This window comes from Mesocricetus auratus, unplaced genomic scaffold (assembly GCF_017639785.1).
Source record: "Mesocricetus auratus isolate SY011 unplaced genomic scaffold, BCM_Maur_2.0 Super-Scaffold_6730, whole genome shotgun sequence".
Lineage (NCBI taxonomy): Eukaryota > Metazoa > Chordata > Mammalia > Rodentia > Cricetidae > Mesocricetus > Mesocricetus auratus.
Window position 1 is genome coordinate 97077331 of NW_024429184.1, and position 17899 is coordinate 97095229.

At 40.2% G+C, this 17899-nt stretch overlaps 1 protein-coding gene across 2 annotated transcripts; it reads right to left on the reverse strand.

The window, feature by feature from the left end:
- Window positions 1-1628: 1628 nt before the first annotated feature.
- Minar2 (membrane integral NOTCH2 associated receptor 2) lies at window positions 1629-17664 on the reverse strand. 2 transcript variants are annotated; one of them, XM_005069086.4, is made up of 4 exons: window positions 17338-17664; window positions 14590-14640; window positions 6173-6397; window positions 1629-2877 (listed from the first exon to the last, which is right to left on the reverse strand). In XM_005069086.4, the coding sequence occupies exons 1-4, from the start codon at window positions 17512-17514 to the stop codon at window positions 2698-2700; spliced, it is 633 nt and encodes a 210-aa protein (XP_005069143.1). In that variant the 5' UTR covers window positions 17515-17664; the 3' UTR covers window positions 1629-2697. The 2 variants fall into 2 exon arrangements, with proteins under 2 accessions (XP_005069143.1, XP_005069144.1); XM_005069087.4 differs by lacking the exon at window positions 14590-14640 and having other exon boundaries at window positions 17338-17662.
- Window positions 17665-17899: the final 235 nt, after the last annotated feature.

Genomic DNA, 17899 nt, shown 5'->3' on the forward strand with positions numbered 1-17899 from the left:
AACCCTTTTGAGGACATGAAGAAGGAGTTGCCCTCTGAGGAGTCTTTCGGTATGTCTAGTGGAATCTAGAGTTTATTCTGAAGTTCTAGCTCCGTCTTTGTCATCGTGACTCACAGCCAGTCACATGTCTTTTCTAGAACGGTGGAACAGTGTCAAGATCAGCTTTACAAAGGGCAGAGAGTTGCTCTCAGCCCTTTATCCTACCAGCACAGATCCTAATTCTTCCTGTGGTGTTTCTTCATCATGTAAGAGCAGGCATAAAAATGGTGCACGCCTTTAATCCCAGCACTCGGGAGGCAGAGGCAGGCGGATCTCTGTGAGTTCGAGACCAGTCTGGACTACCAAGGGAGTTCCAGGACAGCCTCCAAAGCCAAAGAGAAACCCTGTCTCGAAAAAACCAAAAAAAAAAAAAAAAAGTCACCTCCAGGTGGCAGGAGCGCACTCTAGTAAAACAGAGGCGCCCGGGGCCTTGCTTCCCTGTAGGCCTCTAATTAAATTCTCCACTAGGGGGCAGCAACCGGAATACTCTTGGAAAAAATCGTTACAGTGTGAAAAACAAATTTCAAATTTTTCTGTTTATACTCGAGAGCAACACTCTACAAAAGTGTAAATACACATTCTAATTTTTCCCCTGAAAACTGTGACATTATTAGCTTATAAGATTTCATCACACTGACTTAATATTCAAGAATAAAACATAAACCAACAAGAGAAGAAGAAAGCAAACTTTTCTGGAGGAGACTTCCAAATAATAAGGGAACTTTTTTATTTGAAAAAATATTATTAATAATTTAGACATTCATATTTTTTAACCCAACTTATGGGTTAGGAAAGAGACTAAAATAGTGTAGTGACAATAGGACTTATTTATGGATAGGTGCTGTGTGCCTGCATCAGAAGTTCTCAAGCAAGCCCAGATTTGAACATATGCCTGGACAGAGCCGTTTCTGCTGTCCTTTTCATGACCTTACACTTTTTTTTTCCCTGCTGGAGCTATTTTCACAAGGGAATTAGAAGTGCGTGCAAGTTATAAATTTGCATGCAAACAAGGACACACTGCCATTATGACTTTCCTTACGTGCAGACACACACCATTAATTCAGTGAGGGACAATATTGTAGTTTGAGTCCAGTTACACTGAAAGCTAGCAGTGGATATTGGTTTAAAAGCAAAGCAATAAATTCACTCATGCAGAAGAAATAAGTGTCCAAAGGTGTCATAAATAAAAGGAGAGGAAGGCTAGAGAGTAGGGAAGTCCTAGGTGGTTGACTGGAAGGGGAAGCTGGGGTGGGGGCAGGGCAGGCTAAGCCTTCACATTTTCGTGGCTACCCAGCCATCTTTAGGAAAGTCTCATCTGGGCACCGTCTTAGACATACACGTATAATCCACAGATGAGTGCCATGCATTGTGACCCCTGAGAATGACTTGAATCCCCAGAGGCAAACATGGGGCATCGAGCTTCGAAGGCAGTGACAGAAGGCAGCGTGCAAGGGTATCCCCAGTGGGAGTGAGCTTGGCATCAGGAGGACCCTCACCTTCATTTCCCTGCCATCCTGTCGACAGGGGCCTGGAACCCACAGCAAAAAGAGGAAAAGCAAGTCAGACAGTACAAAGTTCAGGAAGACCAGTTTTGCTTTGTGCCCAATAATTTATTGTCCAGTAAACGTTCATTTTTATACACTTTACTTCAAGTATCTTTATGAACAACACCATGAAATAGTAAGGCCTTATCCAAGGGCACGAGAAGACGGCACTCTTTGGGAAGAAGAAAAGCTTTGATTCACACACTGAATAGCATTAGGAGTGGCCCTGGGGGCCTTAGGGGAGAATGTCCCTGGAGGATGAGAGGGCACCCTTGTTCTCAGGTATCCGAACCTGGCAGACAACTGAAAATGGCCTTGAGGGAAAATCTAGTTCCATTTCTTGTGGAGTCCATAAGCCAGCTCCTTCCTCTGATAATCTCTTGTTCTGGTGGGTCATCCAGGAGAATCCTCAGGGGTGGCAGCATCCCTGCAGCGTCTCCAGTGCCCTACCCACTATGTCTGGGACTATGTACCCACTGCCACTAGAGGTCACAGTTGTCAGTTTCTATCAATCACACATACCACAATGATGGACCAAGCTTATTACTGCTAAAACAGCAACATAAATTTGGGTCTTTATAAAGGATAACCGAGAAAGTTAGAACAGAATTGAATAACATCTCCCTGCCACATTTTCCTTTTCCCTGACTCAAATGCAGATAAAGGAAGGTAAGACGGGTCTAAACTGACTCAGTTGAAGCCTTCCTGTCGCCCTGGCAGTTAGCCAGTTTGGCTGGAGCTTCCCCAGTGCCCAGAGGAGGAGGGGTGTGTGTGAATGATGAGCACTGAGCCAAGAGGCAGCCAGTGTTTGATGATGCTCTGCTCTCTACCATAAAATTGATTACAGGTGCGTGTAGTGATGTTTGTTATCATGATACTTTGGAATATCTGCTTCACAGAGGGGGAGACCCAGATTGGAATCACACACGGGTTTCACAGAACAAAGCAGGGAGGCCAGTATAACGCAAGCAAGCAGTGCTCGAATTCTAAAGGACAATGGCGTTTAGTCACACAGCTAGTGATGCGGACACATATATTCACAACGCTAGGACACAGATTTTTTTTTGTAAATATTTAGAAGGCGTTTTAGAGCTTTGAAGGATTTGCAATTTCCTTAGGTGAATAAAGTGCTGAGAGTCACTATGGTAACCAGGATGGAGGCCACAACGAGTAAAATCAGACCCATGTGGCATAATTTTGATCGCTTGTTGCGCTTCTTCTTTTTTTTCAGCAAAGTGTCAAAGCCTGGAGTGTACATATCCCCCAACCAATAGCGCAGGTCATTGGGGTTTTCCTAAAAGAAAATAACACAGACACTAATCAGTGACCAGTCAGCGTTAGGGATAGAGACTTGGGAAGAAGATGCTGCCAGAGGCTCTGAGGCTCTGTATTCACATTGCTTTGGGTAGGGCTTACATGGCAAGGCTCAAACAGCAGGCTTGGCATCTCTAACTAAATGTCCCAGATACACTGCCACATCCTGGCTGACCATGGATGCCTGCAGGGGATTTGCCTGCCTGTATCAGAATTTGTTAGGGAGCCTGCAAAATTCCTATATTAAACTGCTGACACTTCCAAGTCAGAAACATCATAGTCATTGTTTAGCCAACTGTATGCTTCTAGCATCTTTTAAATAATGTCTTTAAATCAGCTAAGTGGGTTGAAATACACAATTCCCAGCTTTAGATGAACCCTGGAGGTTTTATCTCAACTTTGTGGCAGGGATAAGAATTTGTTAAGTTTCAGGAAATCCCAACTGACTTCCATGAAGGAAGAATAAGGCTAGGTCTGAAGAGTGCCTTCCATGGCAGAGGTGCCATACATCTTCCAAATAGAAACTCAAGATACATGGTTCATCTTTCCTTGTCTTAGATCCTATGCACATGGTGTCTCTGTCTCATTGGTTCCACCTTCTGCTGGGTGCCAGAGAATTTTCTTTTAAGAATTCTGCTCTCAAGTGCCCAATAAGTTATCTATACACTGTATTATATACTCTTTGAAAAAAATTATCCTCTAATCTCTAACTAGTTTAGTGTTATCAGTTCTCTGTCTCATAAATTAAGTTTACAAAGATAGTTGAGTTACCACTTTCACATAGAAACTGCAAGCTTCGTATTTTCTAGCATGGATGTTTTGAAAGATTTGAAACAGGCTATCACCCTCAGTGGTTTTAGTGGACATAGTGATATCACAAAACCAATTTCCTGTAGTTGGCAGGGTGTAGGGTCTCTGAACTAATCAGACTTGGGGCTGTAGTTGTAGGAGGAGCATGTACATGCCTACAGGGAGCCAGGAAGGACTTGGCAATGGCAATTTCCCTATATAAAGGTGTAAGTGGGTTTAAACCACCTATTCAGACATGCTAAAGAATTACAATTGAATTTGGAAAGCCTGTGCAGAAGGATACTGACATGAAAACCCTCATCTGCCTTCCCCTTGTTTTTTCATTTTGTTTGTGCTCCAATCAGAGGCCTGCATGTTGCAAATTTAGTGATTTAAGATTTTACACCAATGGCTTCCCTAATGGAGACAATCCTCTCCTAAAGTCCTGATTCTGCTTGCAGTGGTTGGTAATTAAGTGTATCATTTCTTTATCTTTTGTGACTTATAACCCAGCAATTTAGAAAAAAACTAGTAATATATAAGGCACTTGGAACATATATAGTCCATATTGGTATCAAAATTACAAAAATTATGGGGCTGGAAAGATGACTCAGCAGTAAGAGCAATGTCTGCTCATCCAGAGGACCTCAATTAGGTTTCCAGCACCCACATGACTGTTTACATTTAGGTAATCTGTAAGTCCAAATTTAAGGAGACCTGACACACTCTTGTGACTTCAGAGAGCACGGCATGCATATGCTTCATAGACATATGTGGCAAAACAGGCTAAATACCGGACAGGTAAAATAAAAAATAAAGGTTAAAAAAAGGTTACAAATTTAAGTCAGGAGCCCGGTCTGCTACTTTTTAGATAAGGACAGAGGTGCTGACAAAAGAAGTCATGAACTAGAAGAAGAAGCTCTGATGAGTGGACGCATGGCTTCCTAGAAGTTTCTTCTGGAAGTTAATACAGAGGAGGCGCATCCTGAGGCCTGCACACAGGTGAGCCAGAGAATACAACTGCTCTGAGAAGTGTGTGTGCACAGAGGGCTAGCTAGATGAAGGACTGGCAGTTTCAGTAACAGAGCTAATACTACATTTCTGTTCGATCTTTGTAAATATAATTTTTTTAAAAAATTACTAATTGACCGTGATCTTCAATTTCCTTAGTCTGACATCCAAACAAAAGTAAACAAACAAATAAATAAAGCTTTTGAGAAAAAGTTAATTTCTTTTAATTGGCAGATAAAAATTGCAGTCTTTGAATCAGGTAAACAATTTCTATTTACTCAGGTCGATAGGTTTGTGTGCAGGAAGGAATGCAACAATCATTCCCACCACCCACTTGTCACCTAAGCACACAGAGGAGGCAACAGAACTGGCCTTAAGGCTTGTGCCCAAGAACAGGGTTCAGCTTGTGCCCAGCAGTAACTACATGTGAAAAAAATCAATAGACTTAATGATATGAAGTCATGGGTAAGAAACACGATGTTAAACCCAAACAAAGGAGAGGAAAAGAAGTGCATTGTAGTTGCCATGGGAATGTGTGTTTTGCAATCTGCTCAGAAAGAAGCTAAGAGGGGCAGACACCTTCAAGGATGGTGATTAAGAGCTGTCAGTGATTCTAGACCATTATGTGTTTCAAGGAATTCACAATCCAGGTTTTAAAATCTGTATGCAGAACATAAAAATCTATGGCACTGCCCCCCTTTAAAAAGAAATGTGTTTTACTGCAGGTGGGGAAGGTATGAACTCGCACCAGACACACATTTTTAAATGAAGGGTACTTGGAAATGTCAGGCGTCTCTGGCCTACGGCAGGTGGAGGCAAGCCGAGGCTGGTCAGGAATCCAATCCTTTCAGACAGGGTCTTCTGTGTGTAGGTGACATCAGAAGAAGAAAAGAAAGTGGGGGAAGAAACTCTTAAGCTGGGCGAGTGTCTTCACCGCATATTTTTTCCTGTTGAAATGTTTTGTTTTAAGACCCAAGAAAAAAGACAGAAAATGTAAACCTTCACTCTTAAATCATTTCACAGGTTTTGGAATGTTAATAAAAAGGATCACTGTTAAAGATTTCCTTTCACAATGCCGGAGTCTAATCACTTCATAAATAGTTTTGGGGAAATAGAGAAAGAAATTCTCTACGTGAGTATAAACAGCTACAAGATTACAAACTAGGAAAATCACTTATGACCTTACCAACTAATTTGAAAAGCAACCTTCATCTTCCCAGGAGGCCTTTTCTCATTGCTACTTGCCTTTTCCCCTCTCTATACTACACAGATGAGATTGGCTGTGCAAAATACAAAGCAAATAAACCACCTCAAGCATTGGCTGAGAAAGAGAAATAACTTCAAGAACCAAAAGGACCTGGGGTCCTGGAGATTTTGTGTTGAGTGGGGGGAGCTCCTGTCACTTCTACAGCACCTTCTCAGGTTCACTTAGCTGATCTGACTGAGCACTTGAAGACAATTCTTTGTATACCCACCTTCAGGTGGCCAGAGAGATTTGTGTGAGCAGAATGCTTGTCATATTCCTCAATGGTCCAGGAGGGACTCTTTTTTCTCTCTTCCGTAGCTTCTTCCAGGCTTGCGTCCCCGTACAATGGGTTATTCTTCGTGACCGAAGACATGGATGGTGGAGGATTGTCAGGGACAACTGGACTCTCCCCGCCAAATCCCTTAGCTCGTTGAGAAGCGATGTTCTTTTCTGTCTGTTAGGAGATAAGAAGATAAGATGGGCTTCAGGGTGGCAGAGAGGTCAAAATAGCAGTAAAGTAATGTGTATTTGAAGAATTGTTGATTCTGCCTCAAATTCAACAGATTGAGCAATGAATTAGAAAATGACTCTGGGATCTACTTTGATCTAGAACTCTACCATTAACTGAGTTCTCTCTTTATGTGTTATCCTGCTCAGTTGCCAGCTACAAAGAAAGAGTAGTATTCTCCAATTTATCTAGCAGAATTCTGAAAAAAAAAAAAGCTTTCCAGCTCTTCTGCATTAGAGTGCAATGGCATTTTATGCTTTTTAGTATAGTCCAAGATTGAAAAATGGTACTTAATATTGTTATATAAATCAAGCAAAATAAAGATCAAAAATATTTTCTGGGAGTGCCAGATGGCTTAGCAGGGACAGGTGCTTGCTGCTAACCTGCCAGCCTAGATTTGATCCCCAAACCCTCATAGTACAAAAAGAGAATTGGATCCTGAAACTGGTACTGCCTTTTTCCTGACCTCCACACTCACATGTCCTGGCAGGCATATGCAAGTGTATGAACATACTTGCATACATGAATCAATTGAACATCGTTTACCTCTATGTGTCTGTTGTCCAGCTGTCCCCTAGAGTAATCAATTCTTGACTTTCAGAAATTAAAAAAATGATATGAAATGTAGAAAATTACACACATGATAAATGTATATATGCTTTTTCCACATGGTGTGTGTGTGTGTGTGTGTGTGTGTGTATGTAATATTGGTGACTGAACCTAAGAACATTGGAGATATATCAATAGAAATCACATCATTTTGAGTCATGGGTATGACAATCCCTGGCCATAGATCAATGGCCTCAGCATCTCTTAGGACATAGACTAAATGTGTACTTATATAAACTAAAATTATATGACATGTCCTTCTGAAATAACTTGTAAGTAGAGGAAAAAATAATAATCTCAATAAAACATTTGTGTTCTCCTGGGCATTGGGTTTCCATGGCTTTTAATGAAAGATTTATTTCTTTTATTTTTATGTATGTCTATTAGTGTGTGTCTGCATGTACCTATGTGTATCACATGTAGGCCTGATGCACACCTAGAACAGAGAAGATATCAGATCCCCTGGAACTGAGTTACAGATGCAGTGGATGCTGGGAATATAATTTTGGTCAAGTGGAAGAGAAGCAAGTGAGCTTAACCACTGAGCCATCTCTCCAGCCCCTTCCTTGATGTTCTTAATAAAAGCATTGTTCATATTTTTAGAGATCAATTTCAAGACCCTTTTTATTTTAATTTTGGTTTTGGTCTACTAAAAGTTAATTTATAGTCTATAATGTTAAGTTGTATAATAAAGTAACAAACCTTATCTTAACATTTAATTCAAAAATGAGTAGATTTGTAAGTGTTTTAAACTAACTAAAAGCAATCTGACAAGAGTTTAAGGTTATTTGAGCTTAACACAATTATAACTCTATTGTTCTCTTCAAGTCTGGACAGCTTTGATCATTTATGAAGCGGGCTCATTCTTCTGACAGACACGAACGGTCTTTGTTAGGTTCTTTTCCTGCTAGACTGCTGATTCCATATAAATAAGAAGGTTTGATAAATGAAGGAAGTAAAATATGTTGCTCAAGAAAAGTATGTATACACTATAAAAATATATGTAGGTTTACAAGAATTCATTTGTGAAGGTATCAAAACAGGCAGAGAGGTATATTCTAAAGTGGATTTTAAGCCTTGTTTCTGGGCCATATCTTGAAAAATTTTAAATATTTTCCTGAAATGGGTTCCTTGTCTCTGAGCATTCTCATGTCTGAAGGACAAACCAAAGAAAATTTATTAAGCTTTGTTATTAACTTGAACAAATCATTTATTTTTATAATTTACATATTAAAGTACTCAAAAGAATCTGATGGGATTACTGGAGATGAGGTTCAGGCACTGAGCACATGCTTACATTACTATAGATCTTGGGTCTCATCCCTGAGACAACCAAACAAATAATAACTATTATCTAATGGCAGAATAAAAATAAATACTAATTCTGGGCCTGGAAATATAGTTCAATGTCAGAATACTTACCTAGCAAGAGTGAATCTCTGGGTTCAAATAGCAGTTTGCAAAAAAAATAATAATAATTGTGGTTCATTTGTATTTTACTGTTTTTTCCAAATAGATTTAAGAAAATAAAGAACCTGTATGAGGTCCAGCCCTTGATGATATGTCTTAGGTGAAATACTAAGAAGAAAATTCAGTAAGATTTCTGTGATTTTAATTGACTAAATTGCAAAACAAATTCCATTTAAAATGTTTATTCAAAGTAATGTTTCCAAGTTTAACTAGACTTTCATTATTAAGTCAAACTTTGTCCATTTATTTTAATACTAATACTTTAATACGCAAGTAAAATACCATTTAATAAAAAGAGCTGGAAGACATATTCAGGCAATCAAATTATAAAGGTTGGCAGCTAATAGGTCATTAAAATAAGAACCTCTAAGAATATACATCAAGAGGGAATAAATTGGTGATAGGAAGGGAGATTTAGACAAAGAAATGATGAAAAATAAACAGAAATCAATGAGGTGGAAATAAGATAACAACTTGAGTTTAAAGTAAACTAAAAAATTAGAAGGTAAAAAGATTAACACTGGTGTTCAATTAAGAAACTAAGAATTAATTGCAGGGGAAGGATAGAGATGTTGTTGAAATTAGAGAAATTTATCTATCTCCAAATTACCAGAGCTTTAAGAAATGATAAAAACAAGTTGATTGATCTCAAAGAGGATGCGAGTATATAATGTAGGTTATCTCAAGAATACACAAAGGCCTTTTTCCTTCGCTGCTCTTGATATTCTTCCTTTATTCTGTATTTTGGTGTTTTGATTATTATGTGATGAGGGGACTTTTTTTTTGGTCCTGTCTATTTGGCATTCTATAAGCTTCCTATAATTTCATAGATATGTCCTTCTTCAGGTTGGGAAAGTTTTCTTCTATGATTTTGTTGAATGTATTTCCTGCACCTAAGTCCAAATGGATCAAAGACCTCAACATAAATCCAGCCACACTGAACCTCTTAGAAGAGAAAGTGGGAAGAACCCTTGAACGAATTGGTACAAGAGACTGCTTCCTGAACATCACACCAATAGCACAGACACTAAGATCGATAATTAATAAATAGGACCTCCTGAGACTGAGAAGCTTCTGTAAGGCAAAGGATACAGTCAATATGACAAAACGGCAGCCCACAGAATGGGAAAAGATATTCACAAAACCCACATCTGACAGAGGGATGATCTCCAAAATTTACAAAGAATTCAAGAATCTAGTCTCCAAAACACCAAAGGATCCAATTAAAAAGTGGAGTACAGAACTAAATAGAGAATTCTCAATAGAAGATTCTAAAATGTCTGAGAGACACTTAAGAAAGTGCTCAACATTCTTAGCTGTCAGGAAAATGCAAATCAAAACAACTTCGAGATACCATCTCACTCCTGTCAGAATAGCTAAAATCAAAAACACCAAAGGGGAACACTCCTCCACTGCTGGTGGGAAAGCCACCTTGTACAGCCACTTCGGAGATCAGTATGGAGATTTCTCAGGAAAATGGAATTCAGTCTACCACAAGATCTAGCAACTCCACTCTTAGGCATATAATCAAAAGATGCACATTCATACAATAAGGGTATGTGCTCAAATATGTTCATAGCAGCATTATTTGTAATAGCCAGAACCTGGAAGCAACCCAGATGCCCCTCAACTGAAGAGTAGATAGAGAAAATGTGGTACATTTACATAATGGAGTACTACTCAGCGGAAAAAACATTAGAATCTTGAAATTCCGAGGCAAATGGATGGCACTAGAAGAAACCATCTTGAGTGAGGTAACCTAGTGACAAAAGGACAAACATGGTATGTACTCAGTCATATATGTATTTTAGACATGGAGCAAGGTATTGCCAGCCTACAACCCTACCTGGGAAACAGGGAGGACCATAAGAGAGATATGCATGGTACCCCAAAGAAGTGGAATGAGATGGAATCTCCTGAAGGTATTGGGAACATGGAGTGAGAGGAGGGAAGAGGAAGCTTGGAGAAAGAGAGGGGGAGAAGAGGAGGGGAGAGGAGGACATGGGGGAGCAGGAAGGTTGAGTCAAGAGGACACTATAGGTTTGAGAAGAGATCTGGCATTAGGGAGATTTTCAGAGATCTACAAGGATGACACCAACTGGCAAACTAACCAATAGTGGAGAGGCTACCTTAATTCCCTCCCCCAATAATGAGACTTATAACTACTTTATATGCCATCCTATAGCCTTCATTCAGTGATTGATGGAAGCAGTGGCAGATACCCACAGCTAAACACTGAACTGAACTCCTGGAAACCAGTTGCAGAGAGGGAGGAGTGATGAGCAAAGGGGTCAAGACCTGGCTGGTGAAACCCACAGAGGCAGCTGAGCAAAACAAGGGGGGAGCCCTTGGACCCGAGACTGATGACTGAAAGGCCAGCACAGGACTGACCCAGACCCCCTGAACATGGGTGTCCGTGCGGAAGCCTCAGTAATCTATGGGGCCTTGGATAGTAGACCAGTATTTAGCCCTGGAGTACAAATGGATTTGGAAGCCCATTCCACATGGAGGGATGCTGTCTCAGCCTGGACACATGGAGGAGGATCTAGGCCCTGTGTGGGATAATATGACAGATTTTGAAGATTCCCTGTGGAGGGCCTCACCCTCCCTGGGGAGTGGAGGGGGGATGGGGCAGGAGGTTGGAGGGAGTTGGTGTGGGGCGGAAGAGGAGGGTGAGAGAGCTTGGATTGACATGGCAAGCAAGCTTGTTTCTAATTTAAATAAAATAAAAATAATGGGAAAAAAGAACACATAAAGGAAGCCATAAATAATCATATTAAACAGAAGCAGGCTTAATTTCCTACTTCAGTGAGCAAGACCGGCAGATCAGATTTTAAAATGTAAATTCAGCTATTCAGTATTTAAATGTTTTGCCTTTAAGAACTCAGGAAGCATGAAAGTTTAAAGAATGTAAGTTATAGGAGGTGTATATGCACACAGAGCTCCAGTCATGGTGACTAGCTGGATACAATCAGTGTTGGTTTCCTTGGTTGAGCACACAGGGTGTTGGCTTCTTTCAACTTGCCCTGAAATTAGTTTGGGGTCAGGTTTTTCAAAGCCAAGAAAGTACAGCAGAAGTGATCTAAGGTCATAACCAAGCTGTTTCCAAATTCTTCCACTTGATTTCTGTCACTTTCTATTTGTTTTTTGTTTGTTTGTTTGACAGTATGGACAGAAATCTGACATGGCAGGACCATAAAATAAGCAACTGGAAACCATGGGCACTGCTTGGGAAAGAGAAGCCCTCTAGTCCATCTGCTGTTCCTAAGACTTCTCATGATCAAAAAGACTGTCACTTTGCACTTGTCACCCTTGTCACCATGGTGAGCTGTTCCCTCCCTCTCCAATGCTGAAGAACTGATGGAAAGTGCAACACTCCAGAACCTGGAAGGAATACTGGAAGCCTTAGTCTTACTTGTTTTGTATGTACTTGTTTCTCTGTGTGCAAGTGCTTGTTTGTAAACATGCAAGTGCACATGTGTGCATGAGTAGACACCAGAGGTTGACATTGGGTGTCTTCCTTAACCACCCTACTTCTTATTTTTTTGAGACAAGTTCTTCTAGTGATCTTGGAACTCACTGATTCAACTGGACTGGCTGCTTGTGAGCTCTAGGGATCTGTCTGTTCCAACACCACCTCACCCTGGCACTGAAATTCTGGAAACATGCCCCTAAGCTCAGATTTTCATGGGAATATTGAATTCAGAGCATCAAACTTGAATGGTGGCCATTTTATCATCTAAGCCATATCCCCACCCCCTGATACTAGAAGCTTGAAGACAGTTACTCAATAATGGGAATCATTTGGCATAAATGTTACTACAATAATTTGGGAGATAATAATTACTAACTCTAGAAGGTACTTTTGGCAAATATGAAACTTTACCATAGTCATGTATACCCTGTCAGAACATTCCCTTGTCAGAAATTCAACAGAATGGTTAAGAGTATACATAGAGGGTCTAAAGGTGTGGTGTTTCCTAGTGTAATATCTGCAGACCCCAAACACTGAGATATAAAGTTACTTACAAATAAAAATACGAAGACAAGAAAAGTGTCTCAGCTCTATGAAGTAACTGTAGGCAAAGATTATGTTGAAGGCCTGGGTTTATAAGCCTTAGGGTTGGTGGCCTTTAAGCCCTAAATTGGAGAAATGGAAACAGGAAGCAAGCTCCAAAGGCCAGTTTGAGACCCATGCACTAAAAGTCCTCTAGAGGTCTTTTATATCAGGAAGAACTGTCTATTGCTAAATAAAGAGAATGATACTAATAATTAGTTAAATAAATTGTGTAGGAAGTAAATTGCTGACATCACTACAAGTTGAGAACTAGAGGATTTAAAACAAAATGAAATCACTTGGGCATTCTGGACAAACACTACCATCTACATTTCCAGTCATTTAGACATAAAGCTGAGAAAAACTACAAAAACAACAGACCCAAGATTAAGAAAACAATAATAGCCATAAGTCTCCAAATTCTCACCGACAAGAGTACAAGTAAGCTCTGAGACCCTCCCAAGAGCCTGGAGCATAAGGCTGTGCAGATCAGGGAGTAGGAGGTCCTCACAGAGAACAGAAAGGATCCTGCCTCACCTCCAGGGAAGGTATCTGTACAAGCACTGCTGGAGAGATTTCAGATGGGTTTGAATACTGCTCAGAAAGGAAGAAATTAGTGTACAGTAATAATCTGGTTTCTCTAAAGGGGAATTTGTAGGATTAGGATGGCTTGTAGGAGCTGTTGCAAAGCACGGTGATAAGGTAGAATCTTCAGTCTGATAGATAATCTCAGTTGTCAATTCCATAGGGAGGGCAAATGTTTAGGAATTTATGTATAGACACACACACGCACACACACACACACATGATTATATATAGTATATTTGAAATATCTTATCTTAAACAAAGGATGAGAATGAAGTAATGCTTGGCTGGACACAGAGCAAAGCCATTTCCTCTTCCATGACACACAGCAGTTGGGTTGAAACTCAATCTTCACTACTAACCTCCCCAACAGTGTTTGTGGCTTCCTCTTTGTCTTCTCCGTCTGCAGACATAACGCAGATTCTGATATTGTAGAAAGAACCTCCAGAAAGAGAATTTGAATTCTGCTTTCAGGTAAGCGTCTCAGGATTTGCACAACATCAGCATCTCAAGGGGGCAGATGTGTTACATACCCTGGCCCATTAGATTTGGGTATGCTTCTTTCTACAACATAACATAACTAACCACCACAGAAATATAATCTAATATGATATGATATAATACCACAATAGAGTACACCAAACAAAATAGACTTAGGCAAGAAACTTTGATAGCTACAAAGCTTTTGAATAAAAGTAGCATCAGCAGCTAAGTGCAATAACTACAAAATTTTATATATGATATAAAATTATGGTAACCATAACATTTAAAGCAATCATTAAAATTAAATATATCATATCAAAAATTCCCAAAGATAGACAATTTGCACAACAAAATTAATAAATCCAGTCAATTGATATCAACAGTTGGAAATGCTTTGTTTTGTATTTCATAACCTTGATAGTGTGATAGATTCTAAAGGAAAGTACATAAGCAACTTAGTTAATAATAAAAACCATCAAAAACAGATCCCAAATATAAATTCTGTAACCATTTAGACTACATTTTAGATAAAAAACAATGGAAATGTTTTAAATAATGACACAGCGAAAGTAAAATGTGGCATTACAAAATGGTAGGCTGAAGCACACACACAGAACATATGTACTAACACACACACATACACATTTATGGGCATGCACTGATACACACACATACACCACCATATATACAAAACACTCCTACATATATAAAAATACACACAAATGCCCATACTTATGCACGTAGAATAAATACCCACATACATACAAGCATATATACTCATGCATGCACATAAGTGAACACACACACAGACACAAATGGAGTGTTGATATTGAAGGAAAACGGTGGTATGGGACAGAAAAGCAGCGAAGAATGCACGTTAGAACATGAAACCAGTGAATGAGCTTGTCTGGAAATAAAGATGCCCGCTTCTCACCACTGGCTTTTCACTCCAGCGCACAGATTTCCTCTGAGAAGCCCCAGGGTTCTGAAACCAATGTGAAAGGAGTCAGGAATAGACAGAGCTCACTTGAAAAGACTCAGAGATTCAGTTGTTCACCAGGAAAACCAATTCCTAATACAACATCTTTAAGCATTTTATCACTTAATTAAAAAAATCTTGTGTGTGTGTGCTTGCTCACACATTGGTAGAATGTTTGCCTAGCATGTATGAACCTTGGGTTTGATATCCAGAGCTTCAACAACTAAGTATGCTGGTACATATCTGCAGTTTTAACCTTCAGAGTGTGAAGAAAGATGATACATCGCAGATTTAAGGCCACCACCCACCTTTGGCCAGAGACTGAGCTTGAGGCCAGCCTAGGCTACATGAAATGCTGCCTTAAAACCAAACCAAGCATCATGGAAGTAACAATATTTAGTTTTTATTTTTTCCTTTTTAAAATAAAAACGAAACAGACAAATATAACAAAAACCCAAAATGGACACAAAACTGTGGGAGCCCAGGCTGGCCTCCAACTCTTTATATAACTGAACTCCGAATTCCTGATGCTCTTGATCCTGCTTATGAGTGCTGGGATTACAGGTGTACACTGCACATTGTTGGCTCTCCAGTGCTCAGGATAAGAACCTGGGCTTCCCTCATGCCAGGGAGGTACTCTGTCTATTAACTTTTATTTCTACTTCTTAAACTCTTCCAGGAAACCAGACTCCACAGACTTTCCCTTATACATTATTTGTTCTCACTGCTCAAAAAACCAAGGTGAGGGTTGTGTTAGTTTTTCAGGAGATCATACTGAATCCCAAATTTTCTTCCTGTGAATAGCACCTGAATTTTTAGTGAAAATTTTTTGAGAATTCCATACATGACACCCGTCTTTACATCATCTCTTTATTTGAGAATTCCATACATGACACCCGTCTTTACATCATCTCTTTATTTGCTTAACCCCCCACCCAGTGAGGAATTTAATTAAGAAATATTTGACAACTCCCTCTTCAGACTTGCTTAACACCCCATTCAATATTCTTGGTGTATGGATGAATGTTTCTAAGCATCGTTCTGACAATTTCAAAATTTTATGTTTCAAAATTTTATATTCCCATTTCTTCATATTTATCAGTCTTGGCTTTTAGATCCACTCGGGCAGTTTACTGGTAACTGTGAAGGCCAGATGTTCCTATTCATCATTTGAAGCCCAGTTTACCTAGTTTCCCGAATTCGCACTTGTCAATCATTGCTTCCCTCTACCCATGACTTCAGTAGCAAATTGGCCTTGGCTATGTTACTTGTCATTTTCTTTCAGGGTTAAAAAAGATAATTTATTCGAGGTTGAATAATTATTTAGACCTAAGGGGGCCTGCGTAAAAAGTGGCCTGTTAGAAATCTGCGTTTCCTCGGGTTTTGAGTCTTAGTTGTGAGATTCCACTTGGAGGCAGTGGAACAGCCGCACCACCAAACATGAGCCGCTAGAAGACTGCTGTGTCGCAGTCCAGAAAACATCTATTGGCTGCAGATTTCCTCACAGGCCGGAAGGTGGAGGAGGGGCAAGATTTTCTGAAGCAATTCTAATTCTTCTGTTCTGTGACATAAAAAAATGAGCTAAAGGAGGAACTTTATTTCGTTTAACCAAGCAAAACACAGAAACAGTGGTAAGTGGGCGTGTGTGGAAAGCCACAAGGCTTTGAGGATTACAAAGGTTGCATGCAAAATTAAAAAATAAAAGCAACAACAAATGCCAGTTGTTATTACAGGCTGACTTATAATGGAAAAAATTGAACCCTGTATAAAGTAGAATCAATTTACATAATCGTCTGATTCTGAATGAACTCTGGATATATGTTCCATGGAGGCCACAGACAAACCACCCAGTAGTCGTTGTACACCAGGACTCAGGAGTAGTGACTGTTCTTAAAAAAAATTCTATCCAGGGAATTTGAGCACTCCAAAGGATTTAAGGACTTACAGGGGCTTGTAGGTTAGTCACAGCGTTTTTGAAATGAAATGCCCTTTCCTCTTGCTACCTGGAGTAACCCCCAACGCCATTAGCCTCCACATCTTAACACAAAAACAAGATTATCCCCCTCAGCAGGAGCCTTTGTTGATCTCAGCAGATGGAACCCATCAGCTTCATTCTTTTGTGTAAGAACAAGACCAATGTGATCTACATTAGATTGGAAGGTCTTACTCCTACGGCGGGTCTATGCGGACACCTGTGGAAGAGGCGCATCTAAGCCGAGAGCTACTCGTTTCCAAGATGGAGTGTGGTCAGTCTGTCTCCGACACTCACCTGCATCCTACACTCGTCTGTATCAGAGGAAGGGGAGTCTAACGGGGCAGAGACAAGTCTCAGGCTTTCTCAGAGGCAGGTGCACCACCCTTGCATAGATTTTATGCATAGATCTATTTTATGCATAGATCACAGCAACAGGCAGAGGTTACGTATTTCTTCCTCCGAATTAAAATGTTCTGAAGGGTAGGAGTAAACGAGAGCTACGCAAATTTGAAACAAAGACAGGCAGGCAGAGAAGCGGGGATTGGAGGGGAATGAACCGGTGGGAGAATTTGCACATCTTTAGGCAGAGCTTATAGGAAGGGGTGGGGAGGAATGAGCAGCTTCTATGTATCCCCCACCCCAAGCCTCCCTAGCACGAACAGGAAAAATGTCATGCAGAGAAAAAGAAACAAGCTCCTAACCTGTATTTATATGTCCTTAGATCTTACCTGGGAGTAGACAAGGTTTTGCCAGTGTTGTGTGGCAGGGAAATTTCCACCCGGAAATCTCGCGAGGCTAGCCTGCACAAGGTTTGAGCTCCTCATTAAAGACTTCACGTCAAGCTGCAGGAATTTGTCAGGATGGTTGTTATTGGGCAAAACAGAAAGATCCATGTCCCCTTTCATCTACAGGGGAAACAAAGCAAGCGAAGCTGGCCCTGTCAGACGCCTCCATTATTAATGAGCCTGAAGATGCTCTGGCTGGCATTTGAAACCAGGTCTCTTGGCTGCACACAAAAGCCACTTTCTGAAGGCCTCGTCAGTACGCAGGAACAAAACAACGCAGCAGCAAAGGGCATTCCCTCCTGTCTTACAACACACACACACACACACACACACACACACACACACACACACACGTGATGCTTGAATTGCACTCAAAAGGGTACATCAATTAAAACGAATAGAATGAGAAATTCAGACGTGTTGCACTTAATGGCTCTCCCCTTTCAGAGTCTAAAAAGGTGATTTTGTATATTAAAGCTGCCACATTCTCAGTATGAAAGTCCAT

Coding starts and splice junctions, on each gene's coding strand:
- Minar2 (XM_005069086.4), bottom strand. CDS start 17,514: ATGAAAGGGGACATGGATCTTTCTGTTTTGCCCAATAACAACCATCCT. Junction 14,641..17,337: donor AAAACCTTGTCTACTCCCAG/GTAAGATCTAAG, acceptor CATTGGTTTCAG/AACCCTGGGGCTTCTCAGAG. Junction 2,878..6,172: donor ATCTCTCTGGCCACCTGAAG/GTGGGTATACAA, acceptor ATTTTCTTTTAG/GAAAACCCCAATGACCTGCG.